The following is a 22,207-nucleotide window of genomic DNA, read 5'->3' on the forward strand; positions in this document are numbered from 1 at the left end:
TCAATGTGGTATCCCATTCACAGTTGTTGCAGAAAAAGAAAAAGAAATATTTAAAAGGAAACAAATCCATTTCTTATTAAGACAAAGAAACAGTACAGCGTACAATGAAAGAGCTTAAATAAGCTCATACTGAAACTAACTACATAAGCGAAAAGAAAAGATACAGGGGAGTGAAGAAAAAGCCGAAGAAAAGGTGCAGAGAGCCCAACTTGAGGCCAGCACCGTTGAAGAAAAGGTGCAGGGAGCCGGAAGTTGATGAGCCTCCAGGTAACCACGCCTGCGATAGAGCAGACAGTACTGATGGCGGAAAACCTTACTCCTGACGCACCAAGAATCTGGTGCGACCAGTACCTGCTTCGGATTTTGACTGAAAGAGGGAGAAATACCATTTCCCCCTTGTCAAGACGGAAGATGATCTTGAATCTGTGCCTCCTCTGTCCAGACCACATCACCTTGAGTCTCGGAAGGACCCGGCGCCTCTGTGGCGGATGTAGTTCCTTTACCCCTGCCCGTGCCTCAAATATGTTGCACAAAGGGCGGATAACACTGAATATGAAAACTGTGATTATAGCTGAAGGATTATGATTTTGAAGAGAGCCGAAGGGTTTGTATGTAAGGAGAATAACCTCCTATCCTACTTATATAAAAGGTAAGGTGGTAGCATTTAATTCGTGCAGCTTTCCAAGGAATGCTATGGACAAGGCAGACTTGGCTCAATTTCCAACATCATCCGCAGCCGTAGGATCTGAAGATCCTCGTGAAGGCGCGCCTCGAATACTGACACGTCAAAGGACTCCACGTGAATGAATAAAGGAATGCTTTTTAATTCGGCACGTCCCACATGTAAATGGAAAAACACAAATATTAGTAGAGTACAGAATTTGAGTGAGCCATGATATGGGCCCAACATAACCAAAACCCTCCTCCCCAACTAAAAAATCGGGTAGCAGGATTTTGAGGGGCTATTGTGGGGCCCGAAATCTGAGGTCCCAGCCCACTTTGTGTTAAGGGCCCAAAACCTAGGCCGAGGAGCCCTACTGCCGAGGACGCACAATGAAAGCTCCTTGAAAGCCCAAGGATGTGGCCGAGGACGATCTCACGCTCAACACCTCACAAAACGCCTGAAGAAAATGACAAACTCAGTACAAGAACAGTACAAGAAAGAAAGCTGCCAACACCGTAATGTGGAGCCCTGCGTTTAACAAGCCCATACTGCAGATCTTGCTATTTAACTTTTCCCAACCACCCCCAACCACTCTGATGTATGGATTGATAGGACGAGTCATTACGCCCAAAAAGGAAAAACTGACACGTAGATGGAGAACGGGAAGGAAACACTAGTATAAAAGGGAAAGAGAGTTGAGAGAGGAGGGGGATCCTAAAAAAAAAAAAAAAGAATGGTGAGAATGTGATGCTCCTCGGACTAAGTCCGAGGAGCCAAACCCTTCAAGCCACATTGATGTAAGGCTTAGCTATTCAGGCCAAACCTACCTTTGTATAAGCTCCCATTAAATCAGAACCAGACCCTTGCCCAGCGACCAAGGGCAAGCCTTTTAAGTCCACTCTCTACAAATTATATTGTTTGGGCCAATTACACACGAACTCAATATCATTCTTGGGTCGTTAAAAATCGTGTCCCTACAGTTTTCATTTTGGTTTTTTAATTTTCAAAATTTTCATTTTAACCCTTCATGTTTGATTCCATTTTCATGTTAGTTATGTCATCTAATTTCGTTGTTTGTAGTATATTTTTCTAACTACAACAATGAAATTATTATATTCCACAGCTAGGAATGTCCACAAGTGGGCCAATTAATTTGTTTTACATTTATAATTCCATTCGTGTTGGATACTTGGATATTGAATTTCAATTATAGATTTATAGTGGTTTATATTTTGGATATTTTAGTGGTGGCTAGGTTTGGTGATCAGTTTTACTAAGCATTGATGAAATTAAGATAAAAAATAGTAAGGAAAATTATTAGTTTGCATTCCAGTAATCATGTAAAATTTATATGGTAGACTAAACAATACTGTAGACTGATCAGTGAATATCCAAACGGTAAATAGCAATAAATGGAAATCACTATCATCCATTTTTCTGATTGGTTCACGTACAACTCTAAATTGAGAATATTCTTAATTAATTGATGATATGAAAGCCTTGATATAGATTGCGGCGAGATCAAAATTTAGCTTTCTATGATGAATAGGCAGGGGAATGTGGCTGCTCGCACGCTTGCTAAGTGGGTAAATTCTCAGTTTTTTTTTTTTTTTTTTTTTTTTTTTTTTTTTTTTTTTTTTTTTTTTTTTATGGAATCCTCCTCGTTGTGTTTCTATAGCTTAGTGCGCTCAAAGAGGCCTTAAGTAATTTTGTTTGTTCTTATGTCTTTTGTTTTTGCCTTCGGCTTTGGGCCGCTAGTTTATTGTGCTGTTGACCACTGACTTTTTAGATTTAAAAATTACAGGAAACTGGTCAAAGTTTATATTATAATTAGACTTGTAGTCGTCAAAATAAATTAATGTCATGCACCAGATAAATATTTTAAATAATCACGCAATACAACAACACGGTCACACTTTTAATATCAACCGTCGTGGACATGTTGATCAATGATGTCCACTAATCAAAGTTTGTTTAATACGCTTTGCAAGTCTTACTTGCCTTCCCCATACCAATGAAAAATGAATACAAAGTTCATTGCTAATTTTTTGATAATATATCGAGCAAAATGAGAAATGAAATGAAGATCAAATATATACATATATAGAGCAAAAAAGAGAAACGAAGCAGGTGCAATTAATATATAGAAATTAAAGAAAAGAAAAGCAGGACAAGAGCAATGAATTGAAGGGTGGAGAGAAATTGTGTGTTTAAACAATAACAAATCCACCATTGGCCCTAATGACCTGACCATTAATCCACTCCCCAGCATCACTAGCTAAAAACCCAACAAGCTGAGTTATATCCTTGGGCTCTCCAAGTCGGCCTAGAGGACAAGCATCCACAATCCTGTTGACTGTTTCCTCAGTTTTACCAGCAAAAAACATTTCAGTCGCAATAGGCCCTGGTGCAACACAATTGGCAGTAATTCCAGTACCCTTGAGCTCCTTAGCCACTATCTTTGTCATTGTCTCTACGGCTGCTTTAGAGGCTGCATAAGATGCATACCCTGGTAGAAGTCCTCCAACTATTGAGGTTGATATCATGATGATTCTTCCACCACCTCCACGTTTCAATCGATTCACAGCTTCCCTACAACACAGAAATGAACCTTTTGTGTTAATATTAAATGTTGTATCCCAATCCTCCACTGTGGTATTCCCCAAACTTGGGTACTTTGGATCAAGCACTCCAGCACTGTTTACAAGGATATGGATTCCTGAACCAAATTCTTGTTCAGCTTTATCAAAGAGTAGCTTGATCTGATCTGGGTCTGAAACATCTGCTCGAACTGCAATTGCTTGAGGTTGTGAAAGGTTGGTTGAGGTAGCATTGAGCTCATTTGCTAGAAGATCTGCTTGCGTTGAGCTTGAAGCATAATTTAGCACAACCCTTGCACCAAGGGAGTGGAGATGGATGGCTATAGCACGGCCAAGACCACGTGAGGCACCGGTTATGATTGCTACTCGGCCGTCAAGTCGAGGAGATGATGAGGAACTGTGTTCAGCTTCAGCCATATCTGAATTATTGATCAGATTATTTCAGTGAGTGGTGTGAATACTACGAAACGAAAATATAGGTCTGATTGCGATGGCCTGATGGGTGATTAATTATTGGATCTGTATGGTTGTTTTTATAGTTGAATTATTATAAAGGAAAGCTTATATTTTGACTGGCTCCATTGAGATCTGAACAATGGAAATATTCAGAAAGAGATACGTCATCGCATACGTAAGATTTGTAATGGCTTTCTTACATACTCAGATAAATAATTTAAATAAAGTATAACGTACTCACTACGGCAAGTCGGCAATACGTGTCACACTTTCGTGTACATGTTGTCATGTCCACTGATCAGTTTTATTTAATCGCTGCAATAAAAAGCCTGACCTTTCCATACCAAATATATAGAAATAGAAATTAATTAAGAAAAGATAAGAATGTATCAAAAAAGAAAAGAAAAGAAAAAGCACAACTAATGAAAGTGGGATTGAAAGGAGAAATATGTATCAGGAAAAATCACAACTTATCCGTCTATGATTTAGCCAAACTTTAAGTTACTTATTTATAGTTTAAAGTTTGGTATTTCACCAATTTGAAGTTAGTTTGGTTTAATTCTTTAACCTATATTTATTAAAAATATGGTTAAATATATGATTTTACTTCATTTTTATGTTTTTATCCTTTAAAAACACAAAAAACATAAAAATACAAGATCAAATAAGATAAAAAAAAAAAAAAAATCAAATAGAACACTTATATCATGAGATTTTAAATCACAAATAAGCAACTTAAATTTCGGTCAAATCTCAGGTGGATAAAATGTTAAATTTTAAACCACATGTACGCAACTTAATTTTTAGCCAAACCACAAGTAAGTAAGTTGTAATTTACTCTATATATTATCACACTTACTCACATCCACAATTTTTTTTTTTTTTTTTTTAGTTTAGTTTATAAGGTTGTTAATATTAGAAGTAAACTAGTTGGAGAGGCACATGCAAGGCGCTTTTTTTTTTTTTTTTTTAATAAAATATATTTTAAACATAATGCAAATGGTTATTTAGCAACTTTATGCATATTCAAAGACTTTTCTAATATTAATTTAAAAATAGAAAAATAGAATAAATGATAAAAAGTTATCCAATAATTTTTTTTTAAAAGGTTTATTTAAAAATGTTCCAGAAGTACATCTTGAAAGATTTGCTCTTTGCTCTCAATCCAAGTTATCTACTCACTCTCAAGAATATTTGCACTTTCTAAATATCACAACAACTACAAAGCTTTAGTCTCAAAATTTGGGGTCAGCTATAAATTATCAATATATTAGATTGTTCAGCCACATGATGTAAATTGGAAGATGTAGATCCCTAAAACCTTTTTCAGAAATTGAGAGGTACCTAGATGTCTCTTTACATAATTCTATTATGTTTCTATTATTATTATTATTATTATTATTATTATTATATAACCGAAACTTTTAAAACTCTCATAATTTTTTACGTCAGTACAATATTTAAAAAATAAATAATAAAAATAAAAACTCTATTTCACTCAAAAACAAAACTGGATACTTATCTTAATATAATAATAATAATAATAATAAAACAAAACAAACAAAAAACAAAACTAAGATTAAGAGAGACTCACATTTAGGACTCTACAATAACACTCTTCAACCGTCTCTACTCTCTCCTATTTAAGAACTGCTCTCCCTCTGTTCTCAGTCTCTTCAAATGTAGCATATCATCACTCCAGAATGATCCTGCCATCATTAACAAATATACGGAGACCAAAGGCAGGGTGTTGCATGCCAAGCTGACTATTGAAGATCAAGCTCTTGCTGCAGCATATCATGATAACGTGACAGACTCTCTAAAACCAACCATTCTCTCTACCTCTCTAAGCTCTTCTTCTCTCTATATCCCCGATAGTTTCTGAAAATACATTCCAAACGCGAAAGTCTACTCAAAGGCACACAGAGAGGACAGACACCCATGACAGAGCCATAGCTGCCGTTACCCATCAAAGCCATCACAAGATCTCCATTGTCATAACAAGCAGGCCCAGTTACCAATGCTTCAAACTCTAACCCCAGTTTACACAGGTGAGATGCTCTGTATCCAATTTCTATCAGTTCTTTTACTGGTTTTATTGGCATATAATTGGTATTGGTAGTGCTGCTTTTTTTTTTTCTTTTTTTTCTTTTTTTTTTTTATGTTTGTTTTGGCATTAATTTTGTGGACTTTTATCTAGATTCATGTGGCTACCTCTTATAAACTTGATTTTTTGGCCTATTAGGAAGTTTTTTATTGGAAATTTGGGATTTATAGGTAGTGCTACTATTGTTAGTGTTTTTGAATGTATATTGAAAAGAATTGTGGATATGTGAAGATGGGGTCATATGTCAAGCAAGGCACCACAAAATTATGGTGGAGCGACTCAACATCTAAGAGACTATTAATAAAATAAAACCAACCAAATTTGGGCTAGTAGTGGTGAAGGAGATGATTTGTACACCCGTTTACTTTCAAAGAATAGTTGGTTGAATCAAAATCCAAATAATTGGTGTTGGCTAAATTACCAACCTATGAGTTGTATTGAAATTATATATAAACAAAATTAGATTATTAGATAGAAGCTAGGGATAAAACATAATGATGAGACATTTGAATTTAAATAAAATACAATAGTTGGAACCGAATCCACTACAAGTTTATCTGAAAGTTGTAGAAGCATTTGAATTGGAATTTTGATTTGCAACATGATCTCTAGAGGCAACATGAGCTGTAGATCAAAGGCATTTATCTTAACAGGGTCTAGAGCTTACAAGTAAATTAGTAATCAAATTTAAATAGCACATTATGCATTTCTGTATAAACAAAGAAATTGTAGCCTTGAATCATGTACCTATGTAAAAATTAGTACACTAATCACACTCCATGTAGATTGAGTAATGAATTTTGCTTTTGATTTTGGTGAGTGAGTGATTCTACTCTAGGTTCTGATTTTTAGTTTTTTGAAATTTAGCCACTGTTAATTATTAAACAAAGAGTTAGAGATGGAATTTGAGAAGTTGCTTAATTAATGCTTTGTTAGTACTCTTTGATTAATCTTATCTTTTTCTGCTCACAATTTGTACATGGTTTTTTTCCTTAATGAATTTGTATAGCTATTTAATTGATTGGTTTAGAATTGTTATGGTTTCAATGATGTCTAGTGGTTATTTGACTTATTTCTAACTATGATGTTGCTAACTAATTGTCATGTAAGCCAAATCTAAGTTTAATGTTATAATTTTCCTCTACCATTCAAAGATGTTTCATAATAAATATATTCAAGCCTAATTCATAGACTGTCCAATCCTCTAACATAATCTCAACATGTTCTATTGACAAGCTTATATCGATGATCATTGAGATGTGTTGAGGACTCTTTTTTCGCCCCACATGGCACTACTTCATTGGCAACCCATGCCACATCAACATATTATTGATTTTTTGGGTAAATCTATTTAAAACCCAAAATAAACTCATATTTCATTCAACTACATGGATTGGCTCACATGATCCATGAGATCTTTACTTTAAGAGGCGGATTCATGGCCCACATTTCCTTTTCATCAATTGGAATCATAACCCATGATATCATCAACATTAACATATAGATCGGGCTCAAACAATGAATCAAAGCTCATGGCCCATATTACCTCTCTTACACTCATGGCGAGCGGCTTCTTCAACAAGAACCCATATTTACACAAAAATGACAACAAAACCTAAGGTACGTCATCTCATCTTCAGTTTATGATCCAAGCTCATAAGTCTCTTTGGGGAAACTTTAGGAGTTGTGGTTTGGAGGGCCAAGAGGTATGTTCAATAAAGCTCCAACGGTTTAAAGTTGATAAAAAAGACATGTTGCTTGGCGTGTCTTCTCCAACTCCCTGAACTCTAATGAGTCCGTGTATAGCGGATAACATATGGTAAGCATCTCTTATCACATAGAACTTTAGATGATAAAATTCTCCATTGCTATTTTCCTAAAACTTAATATTCATCATGTGACAAATACTCAATATCTCTAGCTATTTAACTGTTGAGAAAATAACTATTTATTCAATCCCCAGCTGTTGCTATACAAATTTTAGAAACTTCATTTTATTATTCTACATAAATCTTATTACTACTTTCAGCTAAAATCTAACTCAAACACATGGCCTAATCTGATTGGCTATCTTTAATCTCCAACTATATACAAAATATTCATGATATCTCTAATACTCAGTTGCTGTCTGCCACAATCAGACCATATATTTCTCTGCCAACTACCAAAGCAGAGCATTAAATACTCTTTTTGCTCACCAAGATTATGTCACAACACAATGAGGCCTTAACTAAATCTCTAAAACTTCATTAACTTTCAACCAATCCTTCTATTACTTGCTAAAAATGTGTTGTAATGGAACCTTGGACCAAAAACACAAACACCCAAAAAAGGAAACATTTCCAGCATAACCCCAGCAGTGTATGCATCACTTGACACCTAACTGGAAGTGATATCATCATTCATTTAATGTTGAAATCCTAGTAACCAGCTGCTATACCCAAAATAGCAAAATACCATTGAAAGAGATTTTACCATTTTCAGTCAAATCCATGAAATAAATGTTGAATGTCCTCTCCAGCAGTCTGAAATCACTCAGCTGACCTCATTTGTTTCTGCCCAAAGCAACAGCTGTCTTATGACAGTTGTGACAGCTATCTCATGATAGCTGTCACAGCTTTTCCTGACAGTTGGGACAGCTTTTTCATAATAGATGTAACAGCTGACCCAGCAACCTTAGCATTATTGATTTTCCACATTTGGCTAAAACCAAAACTAACTAAAGTAACTATCTTTTTCTTGCCAAAATACCTTCCTTTTCTGCTGCTCTTTCCCCAGCTGCTCTTTCCCAAAATAGCAAGAACATCTTAAAGCTAAAAATACCATTTTTTGGCCAAATCTTAGGATGGATTTTCTAAAGATTCATTGCTGGTTGAGATAGATTTTGGCTAATATTCTTTGCTAAAATACCCCATTAAACTCAGCTCTAAATAGAACCCTTCATCAACACCTCAAAGAGGAGAGGGGGGGGGGGGGGGACACCAATGGAGAAGAACAATTCTTTCATAAAACTTCCCTATTCTAGCTCCCTCTAATTATCTTCTTAAGATCTTAATGAAGTGCTGAACTTCTAAGTTTTTTTAGATTCCAAATTAAGAACTAAACTCTTCAGCCTTTGACTCATAAATGCCCTTCATAAGCCCTCATACATCCCAACAGAGAATCCCAGCAGTTTTGCTAAACACACTATAACACCTGACTCTCTTATTCTCATTCTCTCACTCTCCATATCCAAAAAATACATTTATCTTATTGCTCCTATCTCCAAATACCTAAACACATCTCCATACTTTTCTCTTACAAAATCTCTCCTCTTGTAAAGCAATCTCTACAACTTCTCTAGCAATTATAATCTCATATTTTTACTATCTTTAACCACCATATTTATCATACTTCCATATATGATACATACTACATCCCACAAAACATCTATATATTTTATCATCTCTACACTTCTTAAGAGATATCAAACATTCATACTAAAAGCCCTTCTCATGGAAGGCATAAACTTATAATACTAAAACCCTTCTCCTAGAAGGCACCAAGATCTCATATCAAAGCCCTTCTTATGGAAGACACAAATCCATCTTACATAAGGTTTTTCTCTTAGAAGGCACAAGAACTCCATACAAAAGCCCTTCTCATGGAAGGCAACACTATTCATAACTTCACAACAACTAAAAGAGCATTGTCAAGGGGAAAACTCATTTAAGTGCATAATAAGAAGGGCAAGCTTAACCAGCCCCTACGCACAGCTGGGCATACTCACTCTCCCTCTAGTTGCACCCATTTTTTCCCCTTCAATCTTGAAGTCATCATGGCAAACTGCCTCTCTACCGTTGGAGTCATTCTGTTGGAATCCTGTCAGCTCACTGATATTATACTACTAGGGCTATAAACCATACGAAGATAAGTGACTTTGCTTCCATATCTTCAAATTTACATTACTGAGTACATGATTACTTCACATTTAAATACATATTACTTTATTCCAACTACTATTACAACAATTAACCAAGGCTTAAACTCATTTAAATGCATGATAAGAAGGGCAAGCTTAACTAGCCTTTACCGCTGGCATTTTGTTGGAATCCTATCAGCTCATTGATGCTACACAACTGGAGCTATAAACAATACAAAGATAAGTGACTTTGCTTCCATATCTTTAAATTTACATCATTGAGTACATGATTACTTTACCTTTAAATAAATACTACTTTATTTCAACTGTTATTACAACTACTAATCAAAGCTATCATATCAAACGCATATTGTATATTTATTCGACCATTATCGTGATTCTTAGACTTTAGCTTTAATGATTTTGTAAGCTTAAAAATATGCCGGTAGCCATTGGACCACGTGGCCCAATGTTAAGTTCCAGAGGCAACTCCCCAAAAAGAACCTGGGCCTAGTAAGGTCATCCCTCCAATGGACCATACATGGCTGGGCAACCAAAAAAGGCCCTTGAACAAGATGTTATGGATTGGAATCCTATTTTAATTTTAATTTAATTTGATTGATATTTTCCATTCACTAATTTAATGTTTCCTATGAAGGATAGGAATTTTTGAGATTGAGGTCCTAATGTAGAATTAAAGAGGAAGAAACATAGAATTGTTTAAATCTCCAAACACAATAGTTTTTCGTGCGTTATATATATAAAACTGAAGCTTTGACTTCTCCCACATTTTTACACATTAGTATTATTTAAATAATTTAAAAAAAAAAAAAAAAAAACAGAAATTCTAAGACTAAGTCAATATAGGACTCGAATTCCCAAATCCTGATAGACTTGAATTAAATAAAAAAAAAAAAAAAAAAAAGGTAGTAGTAATATGATAGGACTCTTTTAACCCTTTTTTTTTTTTAGAGAGAGTTTCAACCTATGGCGTCCGCTCCTGATGATAGCTCTTTCTCATCAAACCAAGACACCAATCAGTTTTTGGTGTAGGCGGGGATTGAACCCTAGATCTCTTATTCAACCATTAGAGACTTTACCAGTTGAACTAGCTGGACTCTTTTAACCTAAGTCAGTATAAATTGATTAGTGTGTTCTATCACTCTATCAAAATAGTCAGTAGTCAGTCGAATTTCAGAAAAGGTAGACGGAGAGAGTCACGCTCACACTGCATCAAATTTTTTTTGTTATAAGTTTGTCACAAGTGATAGGTCTTGACTGTGAGTGGATCGTCACAACACATGTTAACTATACTACTCAGCTCTAGCATCATAGATGAGGTGCGCGTGTTAGAGAAATATATATATAAAGGACATTTTATTTTTTGGTCTGACTTCGTGCCGTGAACTTCTTCTAATTGAGGGAGGAGGTTCTGCCAAATCTTAAGGTTTCTGTCCCTATGAACCTTTATATATATATATATATATATATATATATTTCAAGAACCAAGATAACTTTGCTTATTTTGTGTTTACAAGTAATGGTGGAATTTTTAGTCTTTTACTTAAAATCATGCTTAGGTAAACAATTTTAAGTGGAATAGAACTCATACACTCAATACTCAATAATCTATCTATCTATATATATTTCAAGAACCAAGAGTAATATTCTTTTAAGGATTTGAAGCATTCGCTCCAACTGGTAAGGTTTTGTTAATGTCATTTTGTCTTGAATCTTCAAGTTGGCTGTGTAGGGCTATAAGTAAGTAATGTTTTTTTTTTTTTTTTTTTTTTTTGAAGGCCTTTATATAAATATATATATATATATATATATAAAATTTTTATTTTATTTTAGTTTAGGCCGATTGATAAAGCAAGACTTAGAGGAGTGAATAATCTTTGTTGGTAAGACAAAGTGATACTTCTTTCAAATTGTAGATGCATTCAAAGTCATGTTCATATATGGTCGAATATTCAAGATACGAATTTCATAATTCATGATGAATTTGAAATTGAAATTAAGTGATTAGGTTTCAATTTTAGAGTTATTGCATGTGTTGCAAATCTATATTTAAATAGAAATATATATATATATATATATATTTTTTTTTTTTCTAAACTAAATTGATCTATTTTTTATTATGTAAATTAATGTTTCATATATTTCATATCAAGGATAAGAAACTATAAGATTGGAATCCTAATGTACAATCAAAGAGGAAGAGAAAATGAATAATTTACATCTTTATACCCAATAGCTTTCCCATGCATCGCACGGGTTGGCAACTAATTATTATTATTATGGATAACTTTATTGAGAATGAGTGGGGGACGTAATAAGTCCAACCATTGAACAAATGGATCAATCCAAAAAGGTATCTAATTAGTACAACCATTTAAATGGAAATTTTTGAGCAGTACAGATGCTCAACGTAGACCAAAAAAAAAAATGCTACTACAATAACGAAATGACTTACTCTATAAGGCTTTGTATGCTCCAAAAGCTCTCATATACACAATAACCATGTATAAAATATTCATCATAAAGTTTCTATGCCCCTAAAAATTCAAATTAATGAAAAGTCTCTGTGGCCGGGGGGGGGGGGGGGGGGGATTTTCATGCACAAAATCTTACTTTAAAGGGGGTTTAACTAATATTTTGGTCTTGCGCTATAACACAAATTCCTGATAAACTTTACTGGGATCTTCTTTATTACTGATATTTTCATTTTATTCATTCAAAAACCTTATACATGCAATTGAAATGTGATTACAACAGTAATTCTCACTTGGACCACCATCTTTTCATAGACATATGCAAACTCATTCTCATACCAGCAAGAACATTGACAATTCTAGTATCTATGTTAGCTAGATATTTTGGTACCAGTCAACTCAAACAGCTTTGAATAGAACCAAATATTAATTTCGAGAAAGAGCTCTTGAAATTTTTAAGCCAAATGCCAGACAAAAGGCCTTAAAAATTTCTGGTTTGTGGCTCAAACCAAACTTACCCAAAAAGCTGAACAAGACTTAGAAATCCTATTTAACTTACAACAAATCCTTCCACTATTAGTGATGAGTTGACCTACATTATATACAGGAAAAATTTATAACAAAACATAATTAAAATTTAGTTGTATTTGAAAAGATTGCAGTAGAATTTTTGGAGTCCTTTTCCCCCTTTAAAGGATATCCATGAAGTTCTCATGTATGGGTAGATTAAGATGATAGAAATCTTGATTATTTTATTTTTGGGAAAATTTATACTACATGGGAAAGGGGGAAATTACTTACTGGTTCAACACTATTAATTAACCCACAGTACACACACAAACAAGGGCGTAGCCAGAAAATTTTACTTGAGGGGGCCGAATTGTAGTATTGATATATTAACCATAGTTCATATTGAATACAAAATGTATGATACCATGTTCGCAGTAGGATTAAGACTGTCACTGACAGCATTGCACTGTTAGTTGGCTAATTTCCTTGGATTATTCGTCAACCAAATCACTCCAAACACTTAGAAAATCTTTATAGGAGCTGAGATTTTATGGGGTCGTCTGAGTGGTGGGAACCGTCAACTTTCATTGGACGAGTTCTTTTACTGCTACCGACCCTAGCATATCGTCTCATCCCAAGGAATATGCCACTTTGCTGCACAGAAGAAAGTGTTAAGACTCATGTCTGACATGCTCGATTCCAACAGGAACTGGAAGGGTAGATACTTCTTCATTCAGGGGACGGATTGGGTATGCCGTCCAGAGGAGTGGGCTACAATGCCTCATGGTTTTGACAATACTTGGGGTATTGTCAAGGATTCAGGTTTAGTGCCATCAGTTTTTTGCTTTGGATTTTTGTAATTTACTTGTTAAGTGCTCTATTATCGTCATCCTTCCTTTTTTAGCTAGTATTCATCCGATCATAACTGACGAGTAGGAGGCCTTCATTCATCGGGTCCTTAAAATCCCGTTTGAGCAGCGGAAGTGTAGGGATTTAATCACACTCGACACACTACACGCATACTGTGGTGGTTCGAAGCCAACCCCAGTAGCTCGTAGACTAAATACTTACTCCCGTCGTTGTAAGTATTTTAATTTTCTCCCGTTGTTTTTCTTTTTTTGTCGTCACTTGGTTTAACGCCCGTCACTTGTCCTTTGTAGAAATGGAGGCAGCTAGGTAAAGGGCGTAAGTGAGGGCAGCTGCTGCCCGACGGAAAGAAGAAGAAAAGAAGGCAAAGGGGGAGGGGGCATCCTCGTCAACCCCTAAGACCGCCAGGAAGGGGGCTCCTAAGAGGAAGGCTGACGGGAAGGACTACCGTCCAACTAAGAAGCGATCTGTCACCCCAAGGGACAAGCTCCTAAGAAGCCGTCGCCTCCCAAGCTGAGCCACAGGGCAGGTAAGGGACTAATGATGACATTAGACCCCGTCACTCAGGGATCTGATCGCCATTTGCTCACTCACAAGGACTATGCCATGGAGGTGATTGAATCAATCATTAAGGATAAGGACGTGGATCCCTATGCTGAGCAAGCGACAGAGAAGCTTGGGGCATCAGGCCTCTTTAACCTTGCTCGGGTATGTTTCTTCCTTTCTTTCTTTCTTTACTCTCTTTTATGCTCAATAAGCTGACGGTTGTTCTGTCTTGTAGGCACTGGTCCATATGAAGGCTTTGCAAGACAGGGGCATCGCTAAGGAAGGGGTGATTGCTCATCTACACAAATGCATCAAGAACCTGACCGACGCGCAAAAGCAGTACAAATGTGCCCTTCGTACTCTCAATCAGGAGGTGAAGGAGTTAAGGGAAAAGCTGGAGGAGAAGGGTCGTCAGAAGAAGGAGTAAGAGGCCAAAGCGTTGGTAGAGAAAGAACTGACGACCCTTCTTGAGCAGGTGGAGACGGCCCGGGCTGACGATGTGAAGGAATTCAAGGCTTCACAACCATTTATTGATTCCTGCGCCATCTACTATGGTGACTAGTTTGAGGACTGCCTTAAACAAGTAAAGTCCATCTACCCTAACTTGGATTTATCCAAGGTCACCATGGACGATCCATTGCCGTCAACTCCTGCTGACAACACTATCTTTGATGAAATCGACGACTCCACAAAATTGGAGCCTGGCCCAAAAGATGATAGTGTCGTCCTTGCTCAACTTGTTACGAACCCTCACGTCATCCCTTCCATCCCGTCTACTGAGCCTTTAAATGTTGAGAATCCTCCCACTCAGGGCATACAAGACAAAAATGACGAGAACCCTAAGGACGTCCCGGCCTCTTTGCCTTAGCTTTTTATTTTTTGAATGACAATTTTATTGTATATTTAATCTAATTTTCAGACAATGTTAATTGGCCATGTTTTTGGGCCCTTTTTTGTAAAGACCTTATTTTATGTATGGTATACTTTTTGCATTCGTCACTTTTTAGCTTTTGTTGATTTTTATGTATTTTGCCCCCATCTTTTATGCTTGTATGTAATGGGGCTTAGGATGAATTCATTAGCCATGACAAAAGGCCTTGTCCTGTTTAAGGACAAACTCGTCTAAATTGACATCAGGCTTACTGAACTCGTCTGCTAGTGGGCTTTTGCCATAAGCCCGTCCATTTGGAGGCTTAAATAAATTTAACACATCCTTATGGCTCATGAACTTGTCCACTTATGGACTTAATCATGGATCAATCCACTTGTGGACTTAATAATGTTAACTTATCCCCATGGGATGAACTCGTCCACTTATGGACTTAATTATTAACTCATCCTTATAGGATGAACTTGTCCACTTATGGACTTAATTATGGATCTGTCCACTTGTGAACTTAATAATGTTAACTCATCCCTATAGGATGAACTCGTCCACTTATAGACTTAATTATGAATCCGTCCACTTGTGAACTTAATAATATTAACTCATCCTCATGGATGATGAACTCATCCACTTATATACTTAATTATGGATCCGTCCACTTGTGGACTTAATAATGTTAACTCATCCCCATGGGATGAACTCATCCACTTATGGATTTAATTATGAATCCGTCTACTTGTGGACTTAATTAACTCGTCCACTTGTGGACGTAACAACGAAAGTAGTTTAGTAGAGACAAAATATACACAGCTTGTATCTGAATAACTCCTCTTATTTTTGGTAAACGCGTGCATAAGTAGAAGATTGTTTTTAAAAAGAATAAAAAACTTGCCCTTTGGGCTTAAAAAGTACTGTAAGCAAAAATTTAACTAAAAGAAATAAACTAGTAATGAGGAGTATAACTTTCCCTGTTGTCTTTTACTGGTAGTATTTCTTGAGGTGCTTGGTGTTCCATGGATGGTGTAACTTCTGTTCGTCCAATGTCTCCAAGTGGTAGGTGCCTTTTCTCTGCCAAGAAGTGATTCTGTAGGGTCCTTCCCAGTTAGGAACGAGCTTTCCTTGGGTGGGATCTCTGGCAGCGCCCATTACCTTTCTTAAGATAAGGTCTCCAACCTTGAAGTTTCTGTGTTTGACTCGAGAGTTGTAATGCTTGGCCATGAGATCCTAGTATCGTGCGAGTCTTTGTTCAGCTGTCGCCCTGACTTTGTCTATTAGATCAAGCTGTAGAAACATGGCCTCCTCGTTCTTCCTTTCATCATGATTACCCACCCTTGTGAGTCCGACCTCTGCTGGGATGACTGCCTCGCTTCCATATGCTAATCGAAACAATTTTTCCCTTGTTGGTATTCTGGTTGTTGTTCTATACGCCCATAGTACGCTTGGCAGCTCTTCTAGCCATACACCCTTTGCCCCCTCGAGCTGAGTCTTGATGATTTTAAGCAAGGATCAGTTTGTGACTTCAATCTGCCCGTTGGCTTAAGGGTGGGCGGGGGATGAGTAGTGGTTCTTGATTCCTAGTTGCAAGCAAAAATCCCTGAAGGAGTCATCGAACTGTTTCCCGTTATCTGAGACTAAGACTCTAGGGATTCCATACCTGCAGATGATGTTTTTCCAAACGAAGCTTCTCACGTTCTTTTCTATTATGGTCGCCAAGGCTTCAACTTCTACCCATTTGGTGAAATAGTCTATGCCAACTATAAGGAACTTTAGTTGTCACAACGCTTTCGGGAATGGGCCCATGATGTCCAGTCCCCATTGAGTAAACGGCCATAGGGCTGTCATTGGGGTGAGTTCTTCCGTTGGTTGTATGACATAAGTCTGGGCATCCTTCTGCATTGTAGGCCAGTAGTATCCAGCTCTAACCAATTTGTGCACCAACGACCTCGACCCTGAGTGGTTCCTGCAGATCCCTTTATGGACTTCTCTTATGATGTAGTTTGCCTTTTCGAGGCCTAAGCACCCTAGGTATGGGCGGGAGAAGCCTCTCTTATACAAGACGTCCTTTATCAAAACGAATTGCGTTGCTTGGACCTTTAGCTTCCTTGCGGCTTCCTTACCATCTGGTAATATGCCGTTTTTTAAGTAGGAGATTAATGGTGTGGCCCAATTGCTTTCAGAACCTATCTCCTGCACATTGACGGGATCTATTAGTAGTAAAAGCTGAATGAAGGAAAGTAACTTGTCGGGGATAACCATATGTTCTGCTGAAGCGACTTTGGTAAGATGGTCGGCTTGCTCATTTTCTCCTCTAGGGATTTGAATAATTTTGGCTTGTAGGTCATCTACCCTTCTCTTTACTTGCTCCAGGTACTTCTTCATCCTTTCACTCTTACATTCATAATCCCCATTTACTTGGTTCGTGACGACCTGAGAGTCGCAATGAATAACCACACTCGCGGCCCCTACTACTTTAACGAGATCAAGTCCTGCCACCAGGGCTTCGTACTCTGCTTCATTGTTGGTGGTAGGGAAGTCGAGACGAACCATGCATTCAATCTTGTCTCCTTCTCGAGAACGAAGTATGATACTCGCTTCACCAGCTTGTCTGTTGGACAATCCGTCCGTATGTATACTCCCTCGAGGATGCTCGTCTGCCCCCTCGCTTTCCCCGTTTGTGAACTCCATAATGAAGTCAGCGACAATCTGCCCCTTAATGACAATATGCAAGCGATATTGTATGTCAAACTCGCTCAACTCTATTGCCCATAGTGTTAATCACCAGGCAACTTCAGGGTTGCTCATTGCACACTGTAAGGGCTTATCAGTCAGGACGATCACCGTGTGGGCTTGGAAGTATGGCTTGAGCTTGCGGGCTGCCATAACCAAAGCAAAGGCGAGTTTCTCCATCGATAGGTACCTTTCCTCTACACCACGAAGTGCCCTACTGGCGTAGTACACAGACTTTTGCACCTTGTCTTCTTCCCTGACTAAGGCCGCACTGACGGTAGCCAGAGAGACAGCTAAATAGAGGAACAGTTCTTCCCCTGGTTGTGAAGGACTCAACAGCGATGGGGAAGAGAGGTAGGCCTTTAGATCCTCAAATGCCTGCTGACACTCGGCTGTCACTCAAAAGACTTCTTCAGCGTGCAGAAGAAGGGTAGATACTTATCTGTTGCCCTTGACACAAACCTATTCAGGGCGGCTACCTTGCCGTTAAGATTTTGTACTTCTTTTACATTCTTTGGGGGGACCATCTCTACTATGGCCTTGATCTTGTCTGGGTTGGCCTCGATACCTCTTTGAGATACCATAAATCCTAGGAACTTTCCTGTCGTCACCCCAAATACACACTAACCTGGGTTGAGCTTCATGTTGTAAGAGCGAAGGGCGTCGAAGGTTTCCCTGAGATCCTCCAAATGGTCGCCCTTCCTTCAGCTTTTTACCAGCATGTTGTCATCGTAGACTTGGACATTCCTTCCTATCTGATGTGCGAACATCTTATTCATGAGCCTCTGATATGTCATGCCTATGTTCTTGAGGCCAAACGGCATCACTTTGTAGTAGAAAAGGCCTTGGTTGGTAACGAATGAAGTTTTCTCTTGATCTGCTTCGTCCATTCTAATTTGGTTATATCCTAATAGAACGTCCATGAAGCTCAATAGCTGGTGCTAGGCCGTAGAGTCTACTAGGACGTTGACCCGCGAGAAGGGATAGCTATCTTTAGGGCATGCTTTGTTCAGGTCTGTGAAGTCTACACACATCCTCCATTTCTCGCTGGCTTTCTTGACCATCACCACGTTTGCCAACCAATCGGGGTAGTAAACTTCCCTAATGAAGTTCGCCTTTTGTAGCTTGTGAACTTCTTCCGCTATAGCTTGGTCTTGTTCTAGGGCGAATACTCGCTTCTTCTAATGGATGGGTGGAAAGGAGGGTGACACATTCAGTTTGTGCACCATGACTGAAGGGTCGATTCTTGGCATGTCTTCATGACTCTAAGGAAACACATCCCGGTTATCTTTGAGAAAAGTTATAAGCGCTTAGCGGACCATCGGGTTGGGGAAGGTACCAATCCTGGTTGTTCGATCAGGCTTGGAGTCGTCGAGACGTATCTCCTCAAGCCTTTCAACGAGCTTCACCACCGTCCGGTGTTCTTCTATGTTCATGGCCTAGAGATGATCGTCCATATCCATCATAGCTATGTAGCATTCGTGTGCAGCCATCATAGCTATATAGCTCTCCTATTCCATAGTCGATAGGGAATTTGATCATTAAATGGTAGGTCAAGGTTACAGCCTTCCATGAATTGAAGGTAGATCATCCTAGGATGCATTGTAAATGGACGAGTAGTCGACCACAAGGAAGGTTATGTCCTTAGTAATCTGCTGGGGGTAATCGCCGACTATTACGGGCAATGTAACTACACCAAGGGGGAATACTCTTGTTCCTCCAAAACCAACGAGCGGAGCGTTCATCAAAACCAGTCGCTTTTTATCAATCTTCATCTGCAAGAACGTTGGGTAGTAAAGGATGTCAGCTGTAGTGCCTCATACAATCATTCTTATATCCCCTATGGGTGGCCTAGGACGCTCATTCTCCCATCGTGGGGCCTGCTCTTAAGGTGGTTCCATTCTCTCCTTGCTGACTAATCTTTGCAACTTCCCTTGCCTGACGAGAGCTTCAATTTACTGCTTTAAGTCGTAGCAGTCAACGGTGTCATGGCCGTGATCACGATGGAAATGGCAATACTTATCTCTAGACCTCTTATTAAGGTCTCCCTTCAGCTTAACAGGAAAGGTCAGGGCTCTTTCATCCTTAATTTGCATCAATACTTGGTCGATCGGAGCAGTCAGCGGGGTGAAGCTCATGAACTTCCCTGTGGGGGGCTTGGAGCACCTGTCCTCCCACTGTTCTTCGGTCCTTGCCATCTTCCGCCCCCTATCCTGACATACGTCTTCTTGTCTTTCCCTTTTCTTGGGCTTCTCTTCTCAGGCCAATAGCGCGTCTTCCACGTTCATGTACTTAATCGCCCTGTAAAGCACATCTGACATAGTCTTTGGGTTGTCTTATACAGAGAAAATAGGAACTTACCTTTCCGTAGCCCATTCGTGAATGCAGACACGAGTATCTTGTCGTCGGCTTCGTCAATCGAGAGAGCCTCCTTGTTAAAACGGGTTATGTAAAATCTCAATGTCTCGTCTTCCCGTTGCCTAATGTTCATCAGGCATGCATTGGACTTCTTATACTTATGTCCTTTGATGAAATGTGAGGCGAATTGGGCGCTTAATTACTTGAATGTACTAATGGAGTTAGGTGTTAACCTACTAAACCAAATCCTTGCGAATCCCTTCAGTGTGGTGAGGAAGGCTCTGCACATGATCTTGCTCGCCACCTCTTGAAGGTGCTTTAGGGTCTTGAAAGACTCCAAGTGATCTAGGGGTCCTTAGATCCGTCGTAACTTTCCACCTACAGCATGCGAAACTTTGGTGAAAAGGGGAACGAATTAACGAATGTAGTGAATGGCGAATCGTTTTGATGGACCAAGTCATCGAGGTCGCTAGACACTCGTCCTCTAAGGGCGTTCATCATAAAGTCCATCCGTTCCTTCATCATCTATATCTCTACGACCATGTGAGGCGGAGCTGTATCTGTGACGGACAGATGGCTCGTGTCCTATCGTTCTGGTCTGCTTGGGGCATTGCTACCCTTCGACCCCTCTTGGTCCCTTCTCTCAGCGCTGGTGCCTTCTTAATCTTCCTCTTGAGTTCTAAGCCCTGCGTTCTTTTGGCATAACTGCTTTTTCAGATCATGGTTTTGCTTGGTGAGGCGCTCCGCGGCAGCAGCAAAAGTTTGAACTTGTCTCTCGAGGGCAGTTGTGCATGGTTTGTCTCCTTGAACATTATTGGTTGTCACCATCGAGCGAGTAAGTACCATGCAACTCTTTGTCCGGGAAGCGATAGTATGGCTTACAAGTCGCAACTTTTTCCCACAGATGATGCTAACTGATGATGCCAAAAATCGTCAATAAGTCACACTGTACTCATGTACTCGAGACAATACCTGTGAAACAAAAACAAAGAAAACCCTAAGAGAGTACCAGTGTGGTATTAGCCAAAGACCCTCCGAAGGTTATGTTAGAAGACCTGCGCAACTCTAAAGTGCCAGAACTGGGGAAAATTATGCGTACCTTGGTTTGTGAGGCTTTTGGGGTTTTTATAGTAGCTTACGGTTGACACTTGTTCCTTTGCCAATAAGATGTTTCCTTATGGGAGAGATTCTCTTTAACTTGCGTATTTTAAGGAATTCTTTCCTTGTAGGAGTCTTCTTGACTAGGGCTTTTCGTGGGGTGCAAGGCATACTCATACGTGGAGCCCAAGAGACATGATGGACCCGTCAGGAATTCCTTCCACACCCGTCAGCTTCATCCCGTCAGTTACTTATTCTATGTATGCTTTCTAGCCGTCTCATCCATGCATAGATGATCCTGAGGTGCCCTCGTCAATCTTGAGTTGGACCGTCAGCTTAGTGGAGTCGTTCAGGGGAGTATCAACGAAGTTGTCAGATACAACAGGTCCATCGCCTTTACTTAGACTTCAGGATTTATCCTTATTAGGTAGCATCTTCATCATATAATTTAGCATCTTTCTTGCTAGATTAATTAGCTGGTATTCTAATGAGTTCTTTATCTTTTCTCTCTCTCTTCCTCTTTTTTTTGTTTTTGTTTTTGTTTGTGTTTAAGAAAAATATTGTACTAAAAGATTTGGTGCTTGATTGGATTAATAAGGGTTGGATTTGAAGATTATGTTGAGAGTAGGTATATACTCTTCAACCATAAAATACGTTTTACGACATGATAGTTTCAACTTTCAAGTAATTTGATGGTTTCAAGTGAACCATTCATTGTGCCCTTCGTACATGTTATGGGTAGCTTTTGTTTAATTAAATGTAATTTTCATGATTTAAATTAATTGTATTTTTTTTCCTCCATAATATTATGAATATGTTGATGGTGTATATTTATTTTTGATGGTTTCTATAGTTTTCTTTTCTTTTCTTCCTCCTTTTTTAACCCATTTATTCCCCTTTTTTCATTGCTTGTGATGGAACGAAGCCAAAAAAAAAAAAAACTAATTGGATATATATTCTTTTAATTGGCTTTTATCAATATAGTTGACTGT

General features: G+C 38.4%; 2 protein-coding genes across 2 annotated transcripts; one reads left to right on the forward strand and one right to left on the reverse strand.

Annotated features, from left to right (window-relative positions):
• Window positions 1-2,781: 2,781 nt before the first annotated feature.
• Window positions 2,782-3,805, reverse strand: LOC126693038 (NADPH-dependent aldehyde reductase-like protein, chloroplastic). Its single transcript, XM_050388902.1, has one exon. The coding sequence runs from the start codon at window positions 3,679-3,681 to the stop codon at window positions 2,875-2,877; it is 807 nt and encodes a 268-aa protein (XP_050244859.1). The 5' UTR covers window positions 3,682-3,805; the 3' UTR covers window positions 2,782-2,874.
• A 10,043-nt stretch (window positions 3,806-13,848) lies between these two features.
• LOC126690888 (uncharacterized) lies at window positions 13,849-15,004 on the forward strand. Its single transcript, XM_050386003.1, has 2 exons — window positions 13,849-14,308; window positions 14,382-15,004. Exons 1-2 carry the CDS (start codon window positions 14,141-14,143, stop codon window positions 14,571-14,573), a joined length of 360 nt encoding a protein of 119 aa, XP_050241960.1. The 5' UTR covers window positions 13,849-14,140; the 3' UTR covers window positions 14,574-15,004.
• The last annotated feature ends 7,203 nt before the right edge of the window (window positions 15,005-22,207 follow it).

The sequence above is a fragment of the Quercus robur genome, chromosome 7 (assembly GCF_932294415.1).
Source record: "Quercus robur chromosome 7, dhQueRobu3.1, whole genome shotgun sequence".
NCBI classification, from domain to species: Eukaryota; Viridiplantae; Streptophyta; class Magnoliopsida; order Fagales; family Fagaceae; genus Quercus; species Quercus robur.

Excerpts from the sequence above, each read along its gene's own strand:
- LOC126690888 (XM_050386003.1), top strand. The coding sequence starts at position 14,141 with ATGATGACATTAGACCCCGTCACTCAGGGATCTGATCGCCATTTGCTC. Across the intron at positions 14,309-14,381 it reads GCCTCTTTAACCTTGCTCGG|GCACTGGTCCATATGAAGGC; the intron begins GTATGTTTCTTC and ends TCTGTCTTGTAG.
- LOC126693038 (XM_050388902.1), bottom strand. The coding sequence starts at position 3,681 with ATGGCTGAAGCTGAACACAGTTCCTCATCATCTCCTCGACTTGACGGC.